The 18,950-nt window shown below is 39.7% G+C and overlaps 1 protein-coding gene across 1 annotated transcript in view; it reads right to left on the bottom strand.

The window, feature by feature from the left end:
* Positions 1-1,088: 1,088 nt before the first annotated feature.
* frmd6 (FERM domain containing 6) overlaps positions 1,089-18,950 on the bottom strand; it is a 33,640-nt gene continuing 15,778 nt past the window's right edge. Inside the window, exons 2-14 of the mRNA XM_088926060.1 lie at positions 13,735-13,973; positions 12,974-13,064; positions 11,533-11,612; positions 11,276-11,352; positions 10,958-11,144; positions 9,554-9,709; positions 8,106-8,171; positions 7,772-7,840; positions 4,652-4,826; positions 3,932-4,240; positions 3,538-3,669; positions 3,145-3,236; positions 1,089-2,644 (exon numbers count right to left, since the gene is read on the bottom strand). Of these exons, the coding sequence (XP_088782186.1) occupies positions 2,363-2,644; positions 3,145-3,236; positions 3,538-3,669; positions 3,932-4,240; positions 4,652-4,826; positions 7,772-7,840; positions 8,106-8,171; positions 9,554-9,709; positions 10,958-11,144; positions 11,276-11,352; positions 11,533-11,612; positions 12,974-13,064; positions 13,735-13,833 (1,815 nt within the window). The 5' untranslated portion in view covers positions 13,834-13,973 and the 3' untranslated portion in view covers positions 1,089-2,362. The remainder of the gene's footprint in view (positions 2,645-3,144; positions 3,237-3,537; positions 3,670-3,931; positions 4,241-4,651; positions 4,827-7,771; positions 7,841-8,105; positions 8,172-9,553; positions 9,710-10,957; positions 11,145-11,275; positions 11,353-11,532; positions 11,613-12,973; positions 13,065-13,734; positions 13,974-18,950) is intronic.

Here is an 18,950-nt window from a genome sequence, read left to right as displayed (position 1 = left end):
TACATTTATTTAAAGAAAAATCAATTTGGAATAAACAAAAAAAGCTTTTATGAGTTCTGTAAAAATGCAGCAAGATTTCCTGAACATGGCTTCAGATAAAGTGTAGGTAACTGCTTTAATGATCCAAACTAAACTGGTCTGTCTTTAACTAAACACCCATTCCATTTTGCTTATAGTTTCCAAGATTTGCCAGTATTAACCTGCAAACCTGTGTACAATGAAGTGCATTCAAATCATAATACATACTTAAAGAAGAGACAAGCTGACGGCTGTCTAACTCAAGATAGTGTACAGGGCTGTGCACTGAATAAAGTGTAGAAAGTAAAACTTGTCTTACACTACTGTATTGTTAGAGAGAGATGGTATTTTCTATACCTCTTCCTTTAGGCACTATTGTTAACTAGGTTTGGTGCAGATAGTCTAGGCTTGTTTAACTTGTGTCCTGGAAAGTTGTTAAGCACATCATCATCCTTACTGCACTGAGACCTAGATATTACCTCAAGATGCAGGCTGTGTAACTTTATGTGATCTCCAAATCATAATTCATATTTACCTATATAATAACTAAGGTTATTCTTTGATTTAAAAAGGGGGAAATGAAAACACAGCAAGTTCTTCCAAGGTAAAAAAACATGTAGGTTTCCGCAACCTCATAGAGCTCACCCCATAGAGTGGTTTTGCTCCTTGATGAGATTTCCCTGTCTTAGGAAGTGATTGTCGAGGCAAACTTAAGGTTTTAGGACCTGCATAGCATAAAAAGGCACGGATTAGGCATTTCTGGCAGTTACTGGCAAGTACAGATGGGATTTGCTGTTTGTGGTGAATATTGGCACATTGCACTTGCTGGGTTAAGTAAGATTTACTTGGGCAAGCCAAACTTCAAGAAGAGTACCAGAGCAGTAGCAAGGTGAGTGGACTGGGGATGCTGGGTTAGGAATATCACTTCTTCAGCATTCCATTCTATCACCATGCAGAGCAGTCCAGTCAGCAGTCATATGTGTATCAATTACACCAGAGTACTCTCCAAGACTTAAAGAAATACAGCTAGCACTAGAACACAGACACCACAGTCACTTTATGCTTTATGCTTCATAGTTGATCATATAATGCTGCAGAAACTATACCATGCATTGATAAGTTTAACAACCAGCGGAGCACGGCACACCAAATGGCTAACTCTTATCTGTACTTCTTTTACGTTGACGTTTAACAGTTCTTTGGCTTGAGTGAAGCCTTTCTTTGGTTCCTAGCAGGCAGAGCAGCTAGTTCACTGAGTGTGAGGAAAGCTCTGCAGTTTAAAAAGTTACAGTTGGAAAATCTGTCAAAAGTGATGCCGAGGCTGCCCTCACATGTTTTCAGTTGGATTCCACAGTTCAGATGTGAGAGGAGGGATTATGATGCCAGTTGCCATGGTTTTCTTCCACATTGGTGTTCTCGAGGTGCAGATCTGCATAGCTTGAACAATGCACAAGAATGCACAACATTTTTTTTGGAGTAGCAGAGCAGGTGTCTTGGCTTGTGACATTCCACCAGGGAGCTCAGATTACATCCAACACAGACATCTGTCATTGCATTTCCCTTCAATTTCCAAAGCACAAACGTCAATTCACTAATGCAGACAATTCTGAACTGCAGTCAGTAGAATTTATTTAGATATCGTAGCCCCACCATACAAGCTGAGAACAGTGGGACAAGGAAGGCAGCTTCAAGGTTTGACTTTTGTTCACCAAAAAAATTATGGTTCAAAAGTTCACCTGTTGGCCTAAATGCAGTACCATTTTCCTATATAGAAAAGTACAACATCCCAAAGTTATTATGCTGTTCCATGGTTTCATAAGAAAGAGTTTGTGCTTGAGTCCAGATGAGAAACATTTCCTCCTGGATTCTTCACAATTGTCTTATATAAAAACCAAGCAACAAAGCACTAGTCATTCCCTTTTCCTTGTGTTTTACTCTTATCTGCAATGTAGGCTCTATATAGGTTAAGCCATCCATAAATTTACTCCCACAAAAAGTCATTTCAAAGCGCCACACCACCCAGCAAAGCACAGGAGTGTGTCTCTTTAAAAAATAGCAAAAATATATCATGGAGAGTTTATGCTTATGCACAAGTTCATCCAGCACTTCACGTCCTTTTTAATCCATGCTTTTGGTAAACACCTCTTAATGAATAAGTTTTGATCCATTTTATTAGTATCTCCCTCACATGGGAGGTCAGTCCTTGAAAAAATGCCTGTATGGAATTTTTGTTCTTCTGTGCAACACCTGTCCTGGTTCTCTGCGCTTCCTGATGTTAAGGTCATTTTATTTCTCAGCTCCTCTCCTCCACACACTCAGGGCTCAGGGTGTGATCTCTCCGCAGTCAGACGACAAACTCTGGTATCTCATCGCTTGTCAGGTCCAGAGAGAAGTACTTGCTGGTTCTCTTGATGGGGAAAGCAGGGTTGTCTTTGATGCCAGCGCACTGATCTACCAGGCCATGATAGCCCGCATCGCTCAGCTCTTGGGCACAGCCAAAAGTGTAGCTCTGGGCAGTGTCTTGGCACAGCTCTGCCCACTGCAAGCAGCCCTTGTGGTAGAGACGGATGTCATCCAGAGACTGGCTGTGGCGATCTGTGGATGTCCGGGGCTTCCTGCACACTGTCTGCAAGAAAACAGGAACACATTCCAAGTAATCCCAAGTGATCTTGGAGCTGGATTTCATGGTTCTAAGAAGTATCTAAAGATTTTCTATAAACGAGATCATTCTGCTCACACTGCTGTTTAGTATACATAACTATATTGATTTATTCATATACTTACCTGGGCAATAACTACTGTAGCTATACTTTTCTTAAAGTGATCTAAATGTACTCAAGAAAGATGATAAAAATAACTTCTTGCAACGCAATGGCGGTGTTTGATGTCACTCTCAGCAGACGCAATGTTATTTCAGCCCAATGAAATATAGGAGAGAGAGTCTGAGTGTAAGTACTTGGACAAAAAAAAATATCTTCTGAATGCTGCTTTGCAGTAATCACTCTTTTATTTTTATCCCTATTTTTTTGGTTTCTAGAAAGGTTAACAGATCAGTGCCTTTTAAAGTGAAGGCAGAAGCAGTGTATTAAAATATCTTTTAAGTGTGCTGCGCAATGTGTGACATACCTGTGGCAGAGACTCTATGCTCTGTCCACGCAGCTTCACAACAGTCTCTGATGAGCTGGATGTGGATGAGCTGATGTCCTTTACAATTAGCCCTGCAAAAGTGAAGTAAAGAGTTAGAGACAAAAGGCAGCTGGAAGAACTGGCTGTTAAGGTGTTACTGCTGTAACACCTCAATTTCCCTTCAGGATCAATAAAGTCTTATCTATCTATCTATCTATTTAAGAGTTAGGAAATCCAGACTGGAAATTCCCTCCATTCACAAGGAAAGGTAACCCCATCTTTGGGTTCCATCTGTCACCCCCTTTTCAAATGAACTTAATTTCCATACATGGAAAAAAAGCATGAGATACAACGTTCCAGTTCTGGCAAGTCAGAAAGTCTTGATTCAATTACCTGAGTAGCCATTGGTCTGTCCAGAACTGAGCATGTCCTCAGTGATGTGGATACACAAGTCTTGGTTGACATCTAAGGCTAGTTCATGAAGCTCTTCATAATCCTTTGGATCATCAACCAGCATCTCAATCTCTGAGAAGATCAGAGACAGGTTATACAGTATCTATATGACCCAAGGGATACACACTGAATCACACACGCAGACTGGGTACCATGATCGCTTCCCCTTCTCTAAGACAGCAGTCTGGCACAACTCCTGACTTGACATTTACAAATTGGAGGCATGATGGGATGTCTATTTAATAAGGAACAAGAATTAAAGGAGGGGGGGGCAAAGTGTGCTGTGGCAGAGCGCGCAGCTGACTTTCCAGGAGTACGAGAAGGGAGCAGTTACCGTCGTCGTCGAGAAGGCGTTCCTTGCCCCCGCTCTCCACTCCGGAGGTGTGCGAGCTCCCGTGGCTGGCGGTGGAGCTGCTGCAGGTGCGCAGCGGGCGGTGGGGGGCCTGACAAGTGGTGCGGAAGCTGTCCGTCTCGATGCCCGAGGTGTGCGAGCTGCCGTGGCTGGCGGTGGAGTGGCGGGAGAGGCGCTTGTGGCGAGAGCTGCTGCCCGCACTGCTGCCACTCGCACGGGAGCGCTTGTCCAGCTGCTCGATGTCCAGTTCCAGGGCATCGCTGATGTAGGACTCGCGGTACTGCTTCTTCTCTGCCAGGAGAAGGCGCCACAACAGGCTTAGACACTGCACTCTTCCAACTGGCTGCAAAGAAGCTCTCATCCTTACATTTAAACTGGATGTTTAAAGTTCCCACAGAATCAGTCATCATGATTTTGGCTTTGTGAGTCCATCCTCCCATTCATTCACAATGGAATCCGTCGCTATAGGGAACAAGGTGCTCAAAAACAACTTGACCTTAATAATGTGGCTAAAAAAACAGGCCAGCTATTTAAAAAGGCCTGTTTAAATTATTTAAAGGCCACACACTAAAACGATCTCTCCTGCTACAAAAATGAAAAAGAGGTGAAGTTGGTAGATCTCAAATGTACACGTACGTTGGTGCAGCTATGTTTTGCTAATTTAAATCTCAGTCTCGCCATCACACGCAGACAGGCGGGTACCTTCATTCTCCTCCAGCCGGCGGACCTGTCTGACCACAGGCTGCAGGTTCATGTAGAGCCGGTGGCTGTTGCTGAGCAGCTGCAGCAGATGCCTGGATCTCATGGGGCAGCCAGTATAGTAAATCAACTTCCGAGCCGAAGGAAGGCCGTCTGGGAGAATCTCAAACTTCTTACCCTTTAGGTTAAGAACAAACAGAGGGTTCAATGGTGTAACAAAATATCAGAGTCTTCATTTTACTGAGCAATGGGATGGTCAATGGGAATTCATTAAATGAATTAGAGGAGCAAAGGCTCTAAAACCTTCACTGTAGTTCATTACAGTCTTTTTGGATTAAAAGAATGTAACAGGCACAGACCAAATCAAACAAACTCCAGACCACAAGGAAAAAAAATCTTAATATTTGCTACCACCTGGTGGCCAGTAAAAGAACCAAGAAATATAGACCAATGCACAGCATGTTTGTATCATCAAGCATCTAACAATGTGCTGGTTATAGTATAATTTTATTTTTCTTAGGTGGACAGATGTGACTCCTGTCAGAGGACTTCTTCCCACAGAGAGGGTTCTTGTCTCAGAGAGTCCACTGGGGAAGGCAGATTTAATAACATCCTAATTTAACATCTGTCTAATAGAGTCAGAGTCCATATGCTGAAAGGAAAGCCTAACATTCTGAGGCCTGCCAGTCAGCTTTAGTGTCACACATGAAAATGACAGACACAACAAATACATGGAAATGTAAAATAGATAATCCAGCCTTTTAAAATTCAAAGATGCTAAATCCAGCCAAACATATGTGAGAATTTACTGTAATGCTGAAATCTGGCAAAAACATAAGGGACTCTGCAGTCTGGAGTAGGAAACCCAGGAATAAAGACGAAGGTTTTCAGTAAGCCCAGTAATCTACTAATGCAGAATAAACTAACAGCAGCACTCTGAAGCTGGCTTGTTTTATGACAAGGGGCTAAAATGGAGTGAGAGCTATGCAATGTGCATCGGGAAACCTCCATCCTCCTTACTTTGTCATCAATAAGTAAAGAAATCATCACCTTATCTTTTCAGCGTCTATTCTGTTTAGATTCTTCCAGATTTTCTTTAAAGGGATGGATAATAATTGCATTTGGAGTGGTTAAAAGTGTGAATGAGAAATCAAGTCTTTGGTTTTTTAGGCCTTTTGGTTTTGCATTTCTCATTAAAATGGATGCTACAGAGACCAATTCATTAGAAATGGTCACTGTGTAAAAACACTGTACATAACTACAGGTTAAATAGAAACCAGTTTATAAGATTTTTTTGCCCAATATTTGCTTCCCTGAGGTCAAATACAGTTATATAATTAGGGGTTCACTAATTAGTGTAGAACCTCAGAAATATCAGGAATGTGGTTCATCATGGAGAGAAACTGGAAGGATTGGATTGTTCACTCCACCCTGTCTTCTCACAGATTCCACAACTAGTCTGTACTACACAACACAACACATCACAACACAGAGGGGGACTGACATACAACACAATGCTCCTAAGACAGCTGGACACATTCAAGGGATTCAACTCAATCAGCCAAGCATATTAAACAGGCTTATATTTATATAATCAGAACCAGAACCTGGTGCTCATTGGCTCCCTGTGGTGTTTCCTCAGAGATTCTGGGACTGCTCTAAGGGTGGGGCACCATAGCACATGTGCTGGGTGGGATGCTATTCTTAGGCCCCCGTCACCCAATAGACACAAGGTAAGAAATACATTTTAAAATGGTCTTTGACTAAATTCACCCATCAAAGAATTTAAAACTGAAAATTTGATTCAGTGTTCAAACACTTTAATGTGTGTTATAGGGAGGAATTCATTAACAAATCCTACAAGAGCCAGCATCTGACAGTGTTGCTTCCGACACATTGAAGGCAACTGCAAAACTATATTTTTAAGAATAGCCACAAGAAACTATAGTGTATTGGTAAAATCTTCAGAGAACAAGTCCATCTCTGCAAAATGTCAGACCTGAAAAGTCTGAAATGTCAGACCTGAAGGACAACTGAAGTCAGATCTAATTTTTTTTTCTTAGTAGTAGTGTGATAACAAAAAATTACTAGGTTGAAAGGTATGTTCTTTTAAACTGCCACCAGCCAGCAAATCAGTATTATAAAGCAAATCAATCTTATTTTTATGCACAATGTTGCAAGGAAAACGATGTACTGTATGACAAGACTGTTCAATCTCAGTTCTGAAAAGCTAGTGTGTCTGCAGGATTTCTGGGTCAGTTTGAAGCAACAGCACCTGAAGAACTGACAGAAGCTGATAAATTAGTCCAAATACTGAGTAACAAGCGGATTTAGCTCATTAAGAACTAGCTAAAATGAACACCTATGATACATCAGCCCTCCAGGATCAGGATTGGACAGTCCTGCTGTGTGACCATCTTACAAGCATTAATTAAAAGAAGCTAACACCACATAAAAAGTCTTTGAATAAAGATATGTTCATCTCACTTTGTGTGTTACATATTCCCACTCTGCTGCCCTGCCTACTAGCTCAAGGACAGATGTCAGTGCCTTTGATTGCTTAAAGGCTTGTCATGTGAAGTACAACAGTGTACTGTTACAGAAGTAACAGTGAACAGTTCCTTTTATTAGAATAAACAGCTACTGGCCATGCTCATGACAAAAATCATGTTAGCTTTTCAGGTCTAATCAATTTATTTATGAAAGAGATTTATATCTGCAACAGAAAAGGCACCTCCTATGCTGAGTTTGGTAAAAGTGCCATTTTAAGAGTTCCTTATGAAATGTCATTTGTTTTAGAAAATGAAAGGAGGATTTGGCAATGTACAGTGGACAGGAAAGATTTAGTACTTGGCTTTCATACTCCTTGATTTCAATTGGTAAAAGAAGTCAAAAACACCTCTGCCACAATTCCACTTCAGAGTAAAAAAAAAAAGAATATACTGTACTGTAATAAAAGAAAAAAATATGTTTAACTGTGATGATCCTTCTAATAAAAAGAAGAGGAGCACAACTTAGAGGACATAAATTTAATAGCAGTATCTATAAAAGCAACAAATAAAATATATATCAAATATCAAATGATCAAATAAATTTATTTTACCACGAATGGTCTCAACTCACCACAAACACCAGCTTCCCCACATTTGTCCAGGGAAAATCATACAGGAGTTGCCTCACAGATCCCACATTCTGAAAAGTTAATCAAAAATTACTACAGGCACATCCATTAAACTGAGCACAAGAAAGTTCTATTCTGAAACACCACTTTTCTTTCTATCACCATTGGTCAACAGGAAATGACACTGTATTGTTAACAGGAAAATTTCATGTTGAAAAGCGTCGGAATCAAAACTCTTAAGATTTTAGTTGGTTCGCTGGGAAACATTTTGAAATCTATGTGCACGCATGCTTTCTCATGCAGATGAATGCAACCCCACAAACTTGCTTCCTGTACCTGAAAGATCTGAATCCCACGCAGGGTCAGTCCCAGTGTGAGGGAGCCCTCCATTTCTTTCTTGTCCTGAGGAAAGAGAGGATCGGCACTCCTTAGGATGTTTCAGTTGAACAATGCTGAAGCCATGACCTTTTGCAAACTAAATAAAGCTTTAACTACCATTACTGAAGGCACGTTGTACATTGCTGAAATGTCCAGATGTACGTGGAGTACTGTATTTAAAACCAGCAATACCGATATTCAAGACCACACACCGTGACATGTCTAAAACAGACAATTTTCTTCAGTTACAGTATATGTATAGATGAACACTAAAACCAAACTCTAATCTGTAATCGAAAAACCTTTTAATTTTTTTTGTGTTAATCAAATTTCAAGAGAAGCATCATGGAGGGTTCAAAAATAGCTTCATCTTTTTAAACGGAGTACTGATTCACATCTGCTTCAGAGAATGGATTTTTACTGTTATGAGATGAAACCTCAACATTCTGGCGCCTGCCATCTACGCAGGCTTTCAGTGATCACAAGGCATACACATATTCATGTACAACAATGCCTAGCTATTTCTTTTCAGGCTTTCTGAAAACTGCACAGAATCATCATGAATCGCATAAAATTGAAATACTCCCTCTGATTTGGATTTAAGATGGTTCTGTATAATATTAAGGGTAAATATTTCAAAACTGCATTTTTTACATTCTTTGCTTCTTAGACACCATGGTCAAATCTGAGTTCTTGTACCACTTACAGCTAGAAATGGCATTTACATGTGCAGAACTTTAAAATATTCAGTTATTATAACCACTAATGGAACTGAATCAAACCTTCAAGCAACTTTAGGTTTATCATACAGTTTGTACAGCTATGATTATAATTTCTGTAATGGAAACCTTTCCTTAACACTACATTTCTACATTCATTAACGCTACATTTTCTGCTATGACAGCATCAAGGGAATTAGTTGTCCCAATCTGCTTTTCACTGGGTTAGGACTGGAAGCACTTGTCTCTGCAATTCAAGACAGTCTCTTCAGGTGGTTCTAAGACATAACCCTATGGTTCTGTAAAAAATACTACAATATTCTGTATAATTGCCTAATAGAGGAAAAACTGAGCTTAGGCTGCTGTGGGTGTATAATTATTTATAAATTAAATTAATTCAGTATTTTAACAACAAATACTGTGATACAAAACTTAATACATTTTAATTAAAACTTTTAATTGTAATCCTCTTCCAGAAAAAAATACACTCAGTTTCTCTCACATGAATTTCACATCCTTTGCTTTTCAGAAACCTATACGTGAAGCAAATATTTAATGGTGTGGGACAGTCTATACCATCAGCCAGCTAAATCACAGTGGGGAGAGGATGGGAACAGATCAGCAAGGATTCCATTCAGAACATAAAGAACCTGCAGCTGCTTTCTCCAGAACCAGTGGGACTCTGACCTTGTACAGTCGGTAATAATGCACGGTCACATCGTCCAGCTGGGCAGACTCTTTGATGTACTTGAGGTGGGCCTCCGAGGCAGTGAGTGCGAACTGGTCCTTGTGCATGTTGGGGATGTGCCTCAGAATGTAATCCTTCCCCCTCTTGGCAATCACCTACAAAGTCAGCAGCAGGAACACGTCAGGGTACGAGGATGTTTAAAGATCTTCTACAGCTCGGATTGTTACGGCTTTGCTCAGCTGTGGTCATTGACTGGCTAAATCTGAAAAGCTTTTGCAATGTGATGACCTGGTCAAGACTTAAGAAGAAAACAGACTAATGAATCTGAGGAACAGTCAGGAAAAATACAAGCTGCTGGGTGGCTCTTTTTGTAGGTTTTAAGATTTTCAACTTACATTTCATTTTAATAAGCAATTTTATTCAAGCACAGTATAAAAAGAGAAAATGCAAAGGGTTTCACAGGATCCTGGGTGAAGCAGGTATATTTCAGTCTAAATAAATCCATATCAATTCCAAAGAGATGACACCGTCACTGCATGAGTCCTATTCTAAATATATCTGGGTAAAAAATGGAAAATTGCTAGTGGCATGCAAAATAATTTGCGATTCCAAAAGCATTTCCTGTACTGGGCATCAGCTAAATGTAGGAAAGCATGACGATCAGAAGGGTGGGACAGCGCTGTAATGACTGCTGGTAAATCTGAGCTACCAGCAATCGGACATAGACCTGAGTAAAAAGGTGACGTTCACCGTTTTCAGAAAAACAAACAGCATGCAGCATGGTTCCTGCCATTTTTTACATTCCTATTGAGGAAGCTTTCCAAGTTGATTCCAAGAGACTCAAGTGATTACTATAAGAAGATTTAAGTACAGGGGATGGCTGGGAATCTTCCATTATTAGAAAGTTATGATCATAGAATCCCCAGAGAAAAGACTGATTGGAATCCTGGAATTTTTGTTGTTACTCACTTAATTATGATTATACAATGTGAAGTTAAGACCATAAAAGTAATTCTGGAGGAATGCAAGTTTCCAAAAGATTATTTTAAATAATACATTTCCTCAGCTCTTACGAACCTTAGATGTATCACAGCACACCCCTAGCTGAACAGATTACAGTTTAAATAAATGTAGCTGCTACTTAGATTAAACATAATCATCTCTGTCTAAAAATCCTGCTTAAGAATGACACTGAAAACAGTCATATAAAGTTGTAAAATCATGTGCAAGCTAATTTCAACCTTTAAACGTTCGGAATAATATAGATGGTGATAGAATTTGACAGATCATGCTTTTCATATTACGGACTGCACTATTAAGAGAGAACAGTATCTAGCTTCTGGGAGCAACAAGTGAAATTCCACTCTCAACTCAACAAAGAGCAATGATGACCCTCAACTCACCCAGGGGGGGAAGTATGCTTCTGGCTCGAAGTATTTTCCGAAGTGTTTGTTGCGTTTGAAGTTCCCCAGGTCTGCCTGCAGAGCGAAGGCCGCTAGCAGGAAGTAGGCTTCCTCGCGCTGCACACACTGAGACAGCAGGACCTGTTTCCTCAGGTGCCAGTAGTAATAGTACCGCGCAGTCCGGTCACTGCAATTGAGGATATGAGTAAGAGGCGAACAAACCTTAGTTTCTTTCTGCTTCAGGAAGTCACTCAGATACTGTGACAAATACTGAAATGGACTTTTAAAGCAAATGTGGAACATTTGATCACACTTTACCTTATTAACCTGCCATTCTCCACGTAATATTGAGCCCTGAAATGGACAATCATCGGAGGTCCAAACTGGTCAATACCCTGTCAATACAAAGGATACAGGTTAGCATTTGGAATAGTATGTTCCAAAGGAAAAACACCTTTGCCTTAAAGCAGCAAATTTCAGAAATCCCCACTGTTTAAATCACATGAATAACTACACTTATCCAGCACAGCTGAGAAAACGGCTACATTGAAAAACACTTTTATATTCCAACTTACTTTGCTGGCCTCTCTCTTCCACTCTTTAGGACAATACTTAGACAGCTTCTGGCCAAGTTCCATATAAATGTGCTCATTATCTGAGGAGAAAGGAATTGAAGGTTAACTGCATGGTGTGTGAGCTCATTGGGCTAAGTGTACCTTTATGATTTGTGAATCAAACTCAAAGATTAATCACATAAGAGCTTTTTTTTTTTAAAGTGCCCCAAAGGCAGTTTTGGATTATCTACATACAACTCTAATTTTATCAACCACACATTCCAGGTTTCTATAATTATGTAGCTTTACACATCAAATGCAAACAAAGTAGTCCTCTAGTGGAAAGATTTCTTACTGTATTTAATACAGCTGTGTGACTGTGAAACTGGCATTTTCAAAACAATAGGTGGTATATATTCATCTCTCAAACTCCACACAAAACATTTAATAAACATCCACAGATGTCAATATCTAGAAGTTGTGTTATAGTGGAGATGGTTTACTTTCATTATAGAAGAATATGTTTTTAACAGGACAAAATTTCAGATGGTGAATATTGGATATAGGCTGTAAAGAAACTACAATTAATTAGTATGAAGACTCAATTATTTTTGCAGTACAGACAACAGCTGGGAAAACATTTTAAAGCATTATTTCAGTGGAAATAAATGAAACATATTATCAGCATGATATTGACAAGATCTCCACCCCTCACTGAGAGACTCCTGTGTGTTACAAGTTAATCTCCTTGGCAGAGCTCTCGTTTGTCTTAGGATTTCATGCTGTTCAGACCACTTGCCCTGGAATTTGGTTTCATTAGGAACAGCGACTCCTGGTGAACACATGCTTGTAGACTGCACAGCAGGCAGCTGTCCCAATTAATCACCCTGCTCCACACATCAGAAACCAGGGAATCCAAACCACTAACAACACAGCCACAGACACATTAACTGCACCCAGGTCACGGTCCAGAACCCTTTCTACAGAGCAATTCCACAGCAGCACAGGGAATGGGCAAAATCATTAAGCAAAGAAAGACAACTAGGCACAAATCACATCTACATCCATGCTGGCTGGAGAAAAATAAAACTGGAATGAAGAAATAAAACTTGCTTTGCCCACACGACCCAGGGAAATCTTGCACTGCAGAAGTGATCGCTAAGTGCATTAGAGAAAAAGACTGATATGCATTCAAACCAAATTCCTTTTAATCATTTTCACAACGGTACTTTAATAAAACAGCGAAGTAGACTTCGAAAAGAAAGTGCGAAGGTTGCTGCTTTGTAAGCTGAGAAGACACAGATGGCCATATGGTCTCATGGAAATGTGATGTGTGATTTTCAGCAGATCCAACAAGGGGGTTCTTTACATTGCCCCAATGTGGAGATCACGCAGAAAGTGTTGGCTTCATGTTAAGAGTCTGAAGAATTATCTTCATAAATGGAGAAGCTCAGGCTCTTACTTTGAATGACGCTGAGCCCAAACAGGTGACAATCCTTGAGACGGAGGAGGTCACAGACCTGGACAAGCAGCTCCTGACACAGCGTCTTCACCTGTGGAGAGGACACACAGACACACACGGTTCAGATAGGGAACCCGGCAGCTGAGAATGACAACACTGGCAAGGCTATTCCAAGTCCTAATAAACTCAAACATTTAAGATTTGCTGACGGACAGCATCTGTAGTCTGTCTGGCAAAACTGTAAGTTTCAAGGCACATTTCTTTACCTTCCCTCAACATCAAATACAATTCCCTAAAAAACTTTTTTTTAAAACTTTTTGTATTGCATTTTTCAAGGGGTATCACTCCGTGAAACAATTTGAGAGGTGCTCTCCAGAATATTCTGTACCATCTACATAAATATTTCAAAACCACTGAAAAAAAAAATGAATTCTAATGCATGCTTCAAACTGTGTCAAAGCAGGGAGTAACATGTAAATTACAATTCATTTCACAATGAGCTTCACCAGGTCAGCCAAACGTAACACGGTAAATTGAAATTATATGTAACCTAGTGTAGTGCTATTACAATGATACACATCCTCAAAAAGTCAAGGATTCTAATCTTGGAAAGCAGGAGTACTTTGATTCAAGGTTCTGAATGGCATGGGAAATGCTCACACATTTACAGGTTTCTGAAAATAGCAGTCATATCTGCTAGAGGGCATGTTTTATAGACACTCTTGTGGCATTGGTAGCAAAAAATGACAAGGCCCACTCACACTGACGATGATGTTCAGCGTATCATCATTAGGAAGGAAGACACAAACACAGCGACGGTCCTGCATGGTTTTGTTATTATGAAAGTTCAGTTTGTTCATCTTCGTCCTAACGGGACGATCCCTTCGGCAGGCACCAAGCCCAGTGCCCACCCTCGCTCAGCTGTACCCCACTACAGCTCTGCCAGCCTCCAACGTGTCACACAAGAAGAGGCAGCACTTAGGCCTGGGCATCTGCACAGCTGGAAGAGAGATGGAGAGCGTCAGTGATCCAAAACAACAATGAGGAAGAAGGGAAGCTCGTCACCGCGGATGTTTTTTTTATATCTCTGCAGACCCTAAATTGGAAACAGCTGTCTAAGAACACAAAGCTTTGAGGAGCTGCTAATTGAAACCACTTCATGGATAAGACATTCAATGGCCACAATTCTACTGAGGTTTTCCAAAGAGTGTGAAAGAGGAGGGCAAGATACTGCGACTGGGAAGATGCGAGAGTGAGGTCTCTTGGAGGCGCAAATGAACAGAAGCAAAAGGTGGTTAAAAAGAATGGAATGCTAAAAGAGATTACTTTGGGTTTCACACCCACTCCTAATGATGCCTTGTAAAACAATTACGCTTACGAAGTTTTGATCAAAAGGCACCTCCATAGTACTCCAAAATGGTGACCGACAACCGTGTGTGAAAAGGTTCCCTCAAATTACAGTGATTTTGTTAATGGCCCATGAACAGAGAAATAATAACAGCACCAACAATGCACATCATACAAAATGTTTTTTATTGTGTTAGATCAATAATGACAGAGCCCTAGGAATCAATTCTGTACTGTCCATATTGTGTAACCATAATTTTTAAAAACACATTCAGGCATTTGTCAATGCACTGCAAGCTACAGCAGCAAGTAAAAGAATTCAAATTGATTTCCCTTCAGTGACCAGTACTGCCTTTAAAAATAAGAGACTGGCTAAGTAGTGTTACACTCGTCATGAACAGGGACTGCAGCTGGCTCCGGGGTCCCAACCAACCAGAAGGTGAATTACAAAGATAAAAGCAAAAGGGACATGCAGAAAGACAAGGACCTCTCAGGTGTACTCTTAACACAATACATCATTTGTAACACACTATTTGCCACAGAAAGGAGGTTTGTACTCAAGTGATAAGTATGTATAAGGATTGATACTTAGGATCATACAGACTCAATGACAGGACTAATCTGAAAGACAGGACATATGATAATCACACTGATAACCAGATGAAATCATTTACAGAAGCAGATATATCTCATAAATATCATGAAAACAGGGGCATACACTGACAGGCGTAAGGTATTTCACTACTGTTTCTTAGCCATATACCCTTCATTAGCTTGTAAATCTACTGGAAGGGTTAATTAGGGGTGAAACTAATTGATTTAGCTCACTAAGTAAAACAAAGCCTTCCCTTCCACTCTGAAGATTCAGCACAGATTTTTTATTGTTTAATTAAATGCAGTACTGCAATACCCTTTCATATTGCAGTAAAGGTGAATTATCCATTATATTTTACTTCACCTTATTCACCTTATTACTTTTTCTATGACAGGAAGAGCATTAATATCACTAACTGTCACAAAAACAAGCTTTAAAAGCAGTGAAACACCCATGGCAGGAATGCAAAAGTAATATGCAGTCAATGGCACAGAAACTCAGCTAATAAAGGAAGTCTTATTTTTTTCATTTCTATGTAATTTTTTACCTTTTAGAGCATGACATTCAGTGTTATCCTTTAATGATTTTAAAAGCAGACTGTCATATCTAGTCATGATGCAAGACACCATTCAAGTACCCACCCAACAATAAGTGTAATGTATTTCATTTTTGTCAAAAATGGCAAAAGCAGTTTTATAAATCAAAGATTTTATATTACAGTAAGTTACAGCATAGGAAGCAACCTGAATTCTCCTTTCTGTACACACTACTAACTTTCCTTAGACCTCTAACGAAAAAGATGTAATTCATGTTCTCCCTACCGAAATTAAAAAGAGAACAGTTTCTTGCAAACTGAAACTAACACCATTGCTGCTTGTTATAGTAATATTGTAAATAAGCATAGTTAGAGTTATACTTTTAACTCAAGTGATCTGACTTGTAAACAGTACAGCCCAGACTTGGCTTCTAAAGATCAGCTCTCCACATACACACTTCTCTAACAGTTTTGGGTTTGTTGGTCTAAAGACAGAAGATAAAGGGGTATTCGTAACTGAGATCAGCAATGACCAGTCTCTTTAAAAGACTATTTTTTTTAGATACTGGTGCCCAAAGAGGAGAACTCTAATATCATGTAATAAAACAAGAAGTAATTCCTACAGTGTCACACTCAATCTTTCTGGAAAAATACTGCAGCTTCCCAGGTATATTATCAGGAAGAGTGCAGAGGAGTTAAATTACAGTTGCTTCCCCCTCCTCGGGAAGTATGTCTGGTGTAACACCTACATACTTCCTCATATCTCTTCCTCATAAGAAGGAACTTAAGCCAGGAAGGTTTATCAACGTGCCAAAATCTTCAGTAGAAACAACCGAAATTCTCTCAAAACCTGTACAACTCATAACAAAGGAATGAAAACTGAAATTGCTAGTTACAATAGTTTTTTTTAACAAAAACTTTGGGGGAAAGATGGGAAGAGGCCCAGGCAAGCCCCCTCCTCCTCATCAGATTGCTTTCCCAGCCCATAGCCAGCTTCAGTGTACCACAACCCTGTCAGAGCCCAGAGCCAGCAGTGGGAGAGCAGCCAGTCAGAATTCCTTCAGATCTAAGCAAGCTGTAGGGCGGAGAAACCGGGAGAGAGAAAATGGCTGAGACTGAGCGAGAGCGCAAAGCACAGCCAGGAAAAAAAAAAAAGTGCTGCAGTCAGGAGAATTCCACACCAGCATCTGCTTCTCATTCCAACAATACAGCCTTTTGATTTGTGCGAGGGCGCAGACCCACCGTGCCCATGCGCGCCCCCTCCCCAGAATTCCCAGCCCGCCCTGCGGCCGAGCTATCCCAGCTTGTGCCGGAGAACATTCCCACACCGCTCCACGGTTTCCGATCCCTGAATACGCGCCCGGGAAGTTAACAATAAGAAACGGTGATGGGCTTTTCTCTTTTGAAAGTGCAGCTAAAATAACATACACGCTCAGAATACCAGAATTTGTTTCCAACCAGGCTGAAATGCTCCTGGCAACTCCAGAGCGGCACAATATAACAGGATTTAGAAAACTACAAGCCAAAAACCAGGGGTGAGAAGGGATACTTGTTGCTCTGTGTTTACAATGGCGGCACACAAGCCTAAATAAACATGGTCATGAACAGAACCCAGGGCTCAAGATATTAAAAATGAATATTGAACAGAATCAGTGCTGTAACACATTATAGCTGACTCTGGGAATTGAACAGAATGTGTATTCTTTAACTGTTAACTTATGTGGCTGAGTGTACAGCCAACACAGCAAGTCAACACAGCTCTTGCAGCATAATAGACTATTTACAATACTTTACAATGAGAAGAGAGCTGCAATGCTTAAGCAAGTCCAAGTGCAGGCTGAACAGACTGCGTACACAGCGCAAAAGTACAATATATACATACACTCCTTGAAACAATTAATGCTGATTAATGGTTTCTTCAGTTTATTCTTCTAAAATATGTGTGGAAAGCTATAACTCACTGCTATCAGGAAACATTTACTGTACATGTGGTCCATGTGGATAGAAAGAGAAGTAGTTTAAGTCCTCATAATCATCCATAGAAATGAAATACTCCCATTTGTAATAATGTAAAAAATCCCATTAAACTGTTCATTTTCACATTGTTCATTTGCAGTTTAATTTTCTTTAAGATGAATGAAGCAATATGGTGTAAAATTACTACTTACTTGGCTTATCAAATACCATTTGCCTTTAATACATGGTAAGTAAAATATAACCGAGTTATAAGAAACTTTATTATGTACGTATGTACTTAATTGTATAAATTAAATTATATGAATAATATGATAATAGGAAAGCCTTTGAGACTGAAACAACAATTATTTTATGGTTGTTATTTTGCTATTTGAAATGCCAGTTACTTTCATTGCAGAAATGGGCTCAACTGATTGAACTGCCTTTGATTTCAATCCTCGGGACCTTTAGTTCAGGTTTATTTCCTTGGCCCATTAGACCAAAATGCCGCCAATTAACCACTACAGGCAGCTGACTTTATTCCAGACTCACAAGAAATCAAACTGAGAGGAACAGACTATCCATTTAAATTGACTCAGGAGGCTCCATTTTGCTGTGCCCTTCCCTGCTCTGTTCTGCCCTTCACAGGAAAAAAAAAAGGATCAGAAATGGACAATGAAATATTTAAGGGATTTCCAGGGCACAGTGCTAGTTGGCAGTGGGGACTGCCAGTTTTATAAATAGCCCAGTCTGCCTGGGTCTGCTGTCACTGCAACAGGAACCTAGAAAAAAGCATTACACTATAGAGAAGAGCTGAAGAGGTAAGCACCAGGTTTGTACAATTTCTGCTGGTGCCCAGCAGGAGTTAGAGTGGTGCCACTCTCATTTGATTGTCAGAAACTTTAATTTCAATTCCAGGAATTCCACTTATCGTTTTGAAGAATTGAGTGAAATATTAAATGTTTTAATGATTACCATGACACTGTTGCCAGAACAGGTTACAGTATTAAAACATTTTATACATACTGTGTACAAATTTGAAATATACAGCAAATAATTACACAAAATGAGGTTTTAGATTGCATTTTGCTAGCAGGCTTGCAGAAACAAACATCACCACAATTTGTTTACTTGCCTTATTTCTGTAACAAAATAGAACAATAATTTCAGATCTTGCACATTATGTAGAGTATGCTGTTTCAATGATACCTGAATTACTTTACAACAAAATCTCATGAAGCTCGTTAGGAAGTGAACAGTATGTGGGAAAAGGTTTTGCTACTGTATGAGGTATTTGAAAATCACAAGAATTTATAAAATATAAAAAGCATTAGCACTGATATCTAACTTGCTTTAACAAGCACACAGTGTATTATCAATACAGTAAATATGCTCAAAAAAGGCTCATAGAGGTTAACATTCAGACTATTCAACATCATTCAAAGACATTTAGCTTTTGCTTACAGCTTCGTAGAATAACAATTTCCAAAATGTATAGTATTACAATTTAAACAACAGGTCTTGAGGGGAATTCATCCCTCCTA

Source organism: Atractosteus spatula, chromosome 9 (assembly GCF_055471065.1).
Source record: "Atractosteus spatula isolate fAtrSpa1 chromosome 9, fAtrSpa1.hap1, whole genome shotgun sequence".
In the NCBI taxonomy this organism is placed as follows: domain Eukaryota; kingdom Metazoa; phylum Chordata; class Actinopteri; order Semionotiformes; family Lepisosteidae; genus Atractosteus; species Atractosteus spatula.
This window is presented reverse-complemented; position numbering and strand designations above follow the sequence as displayed.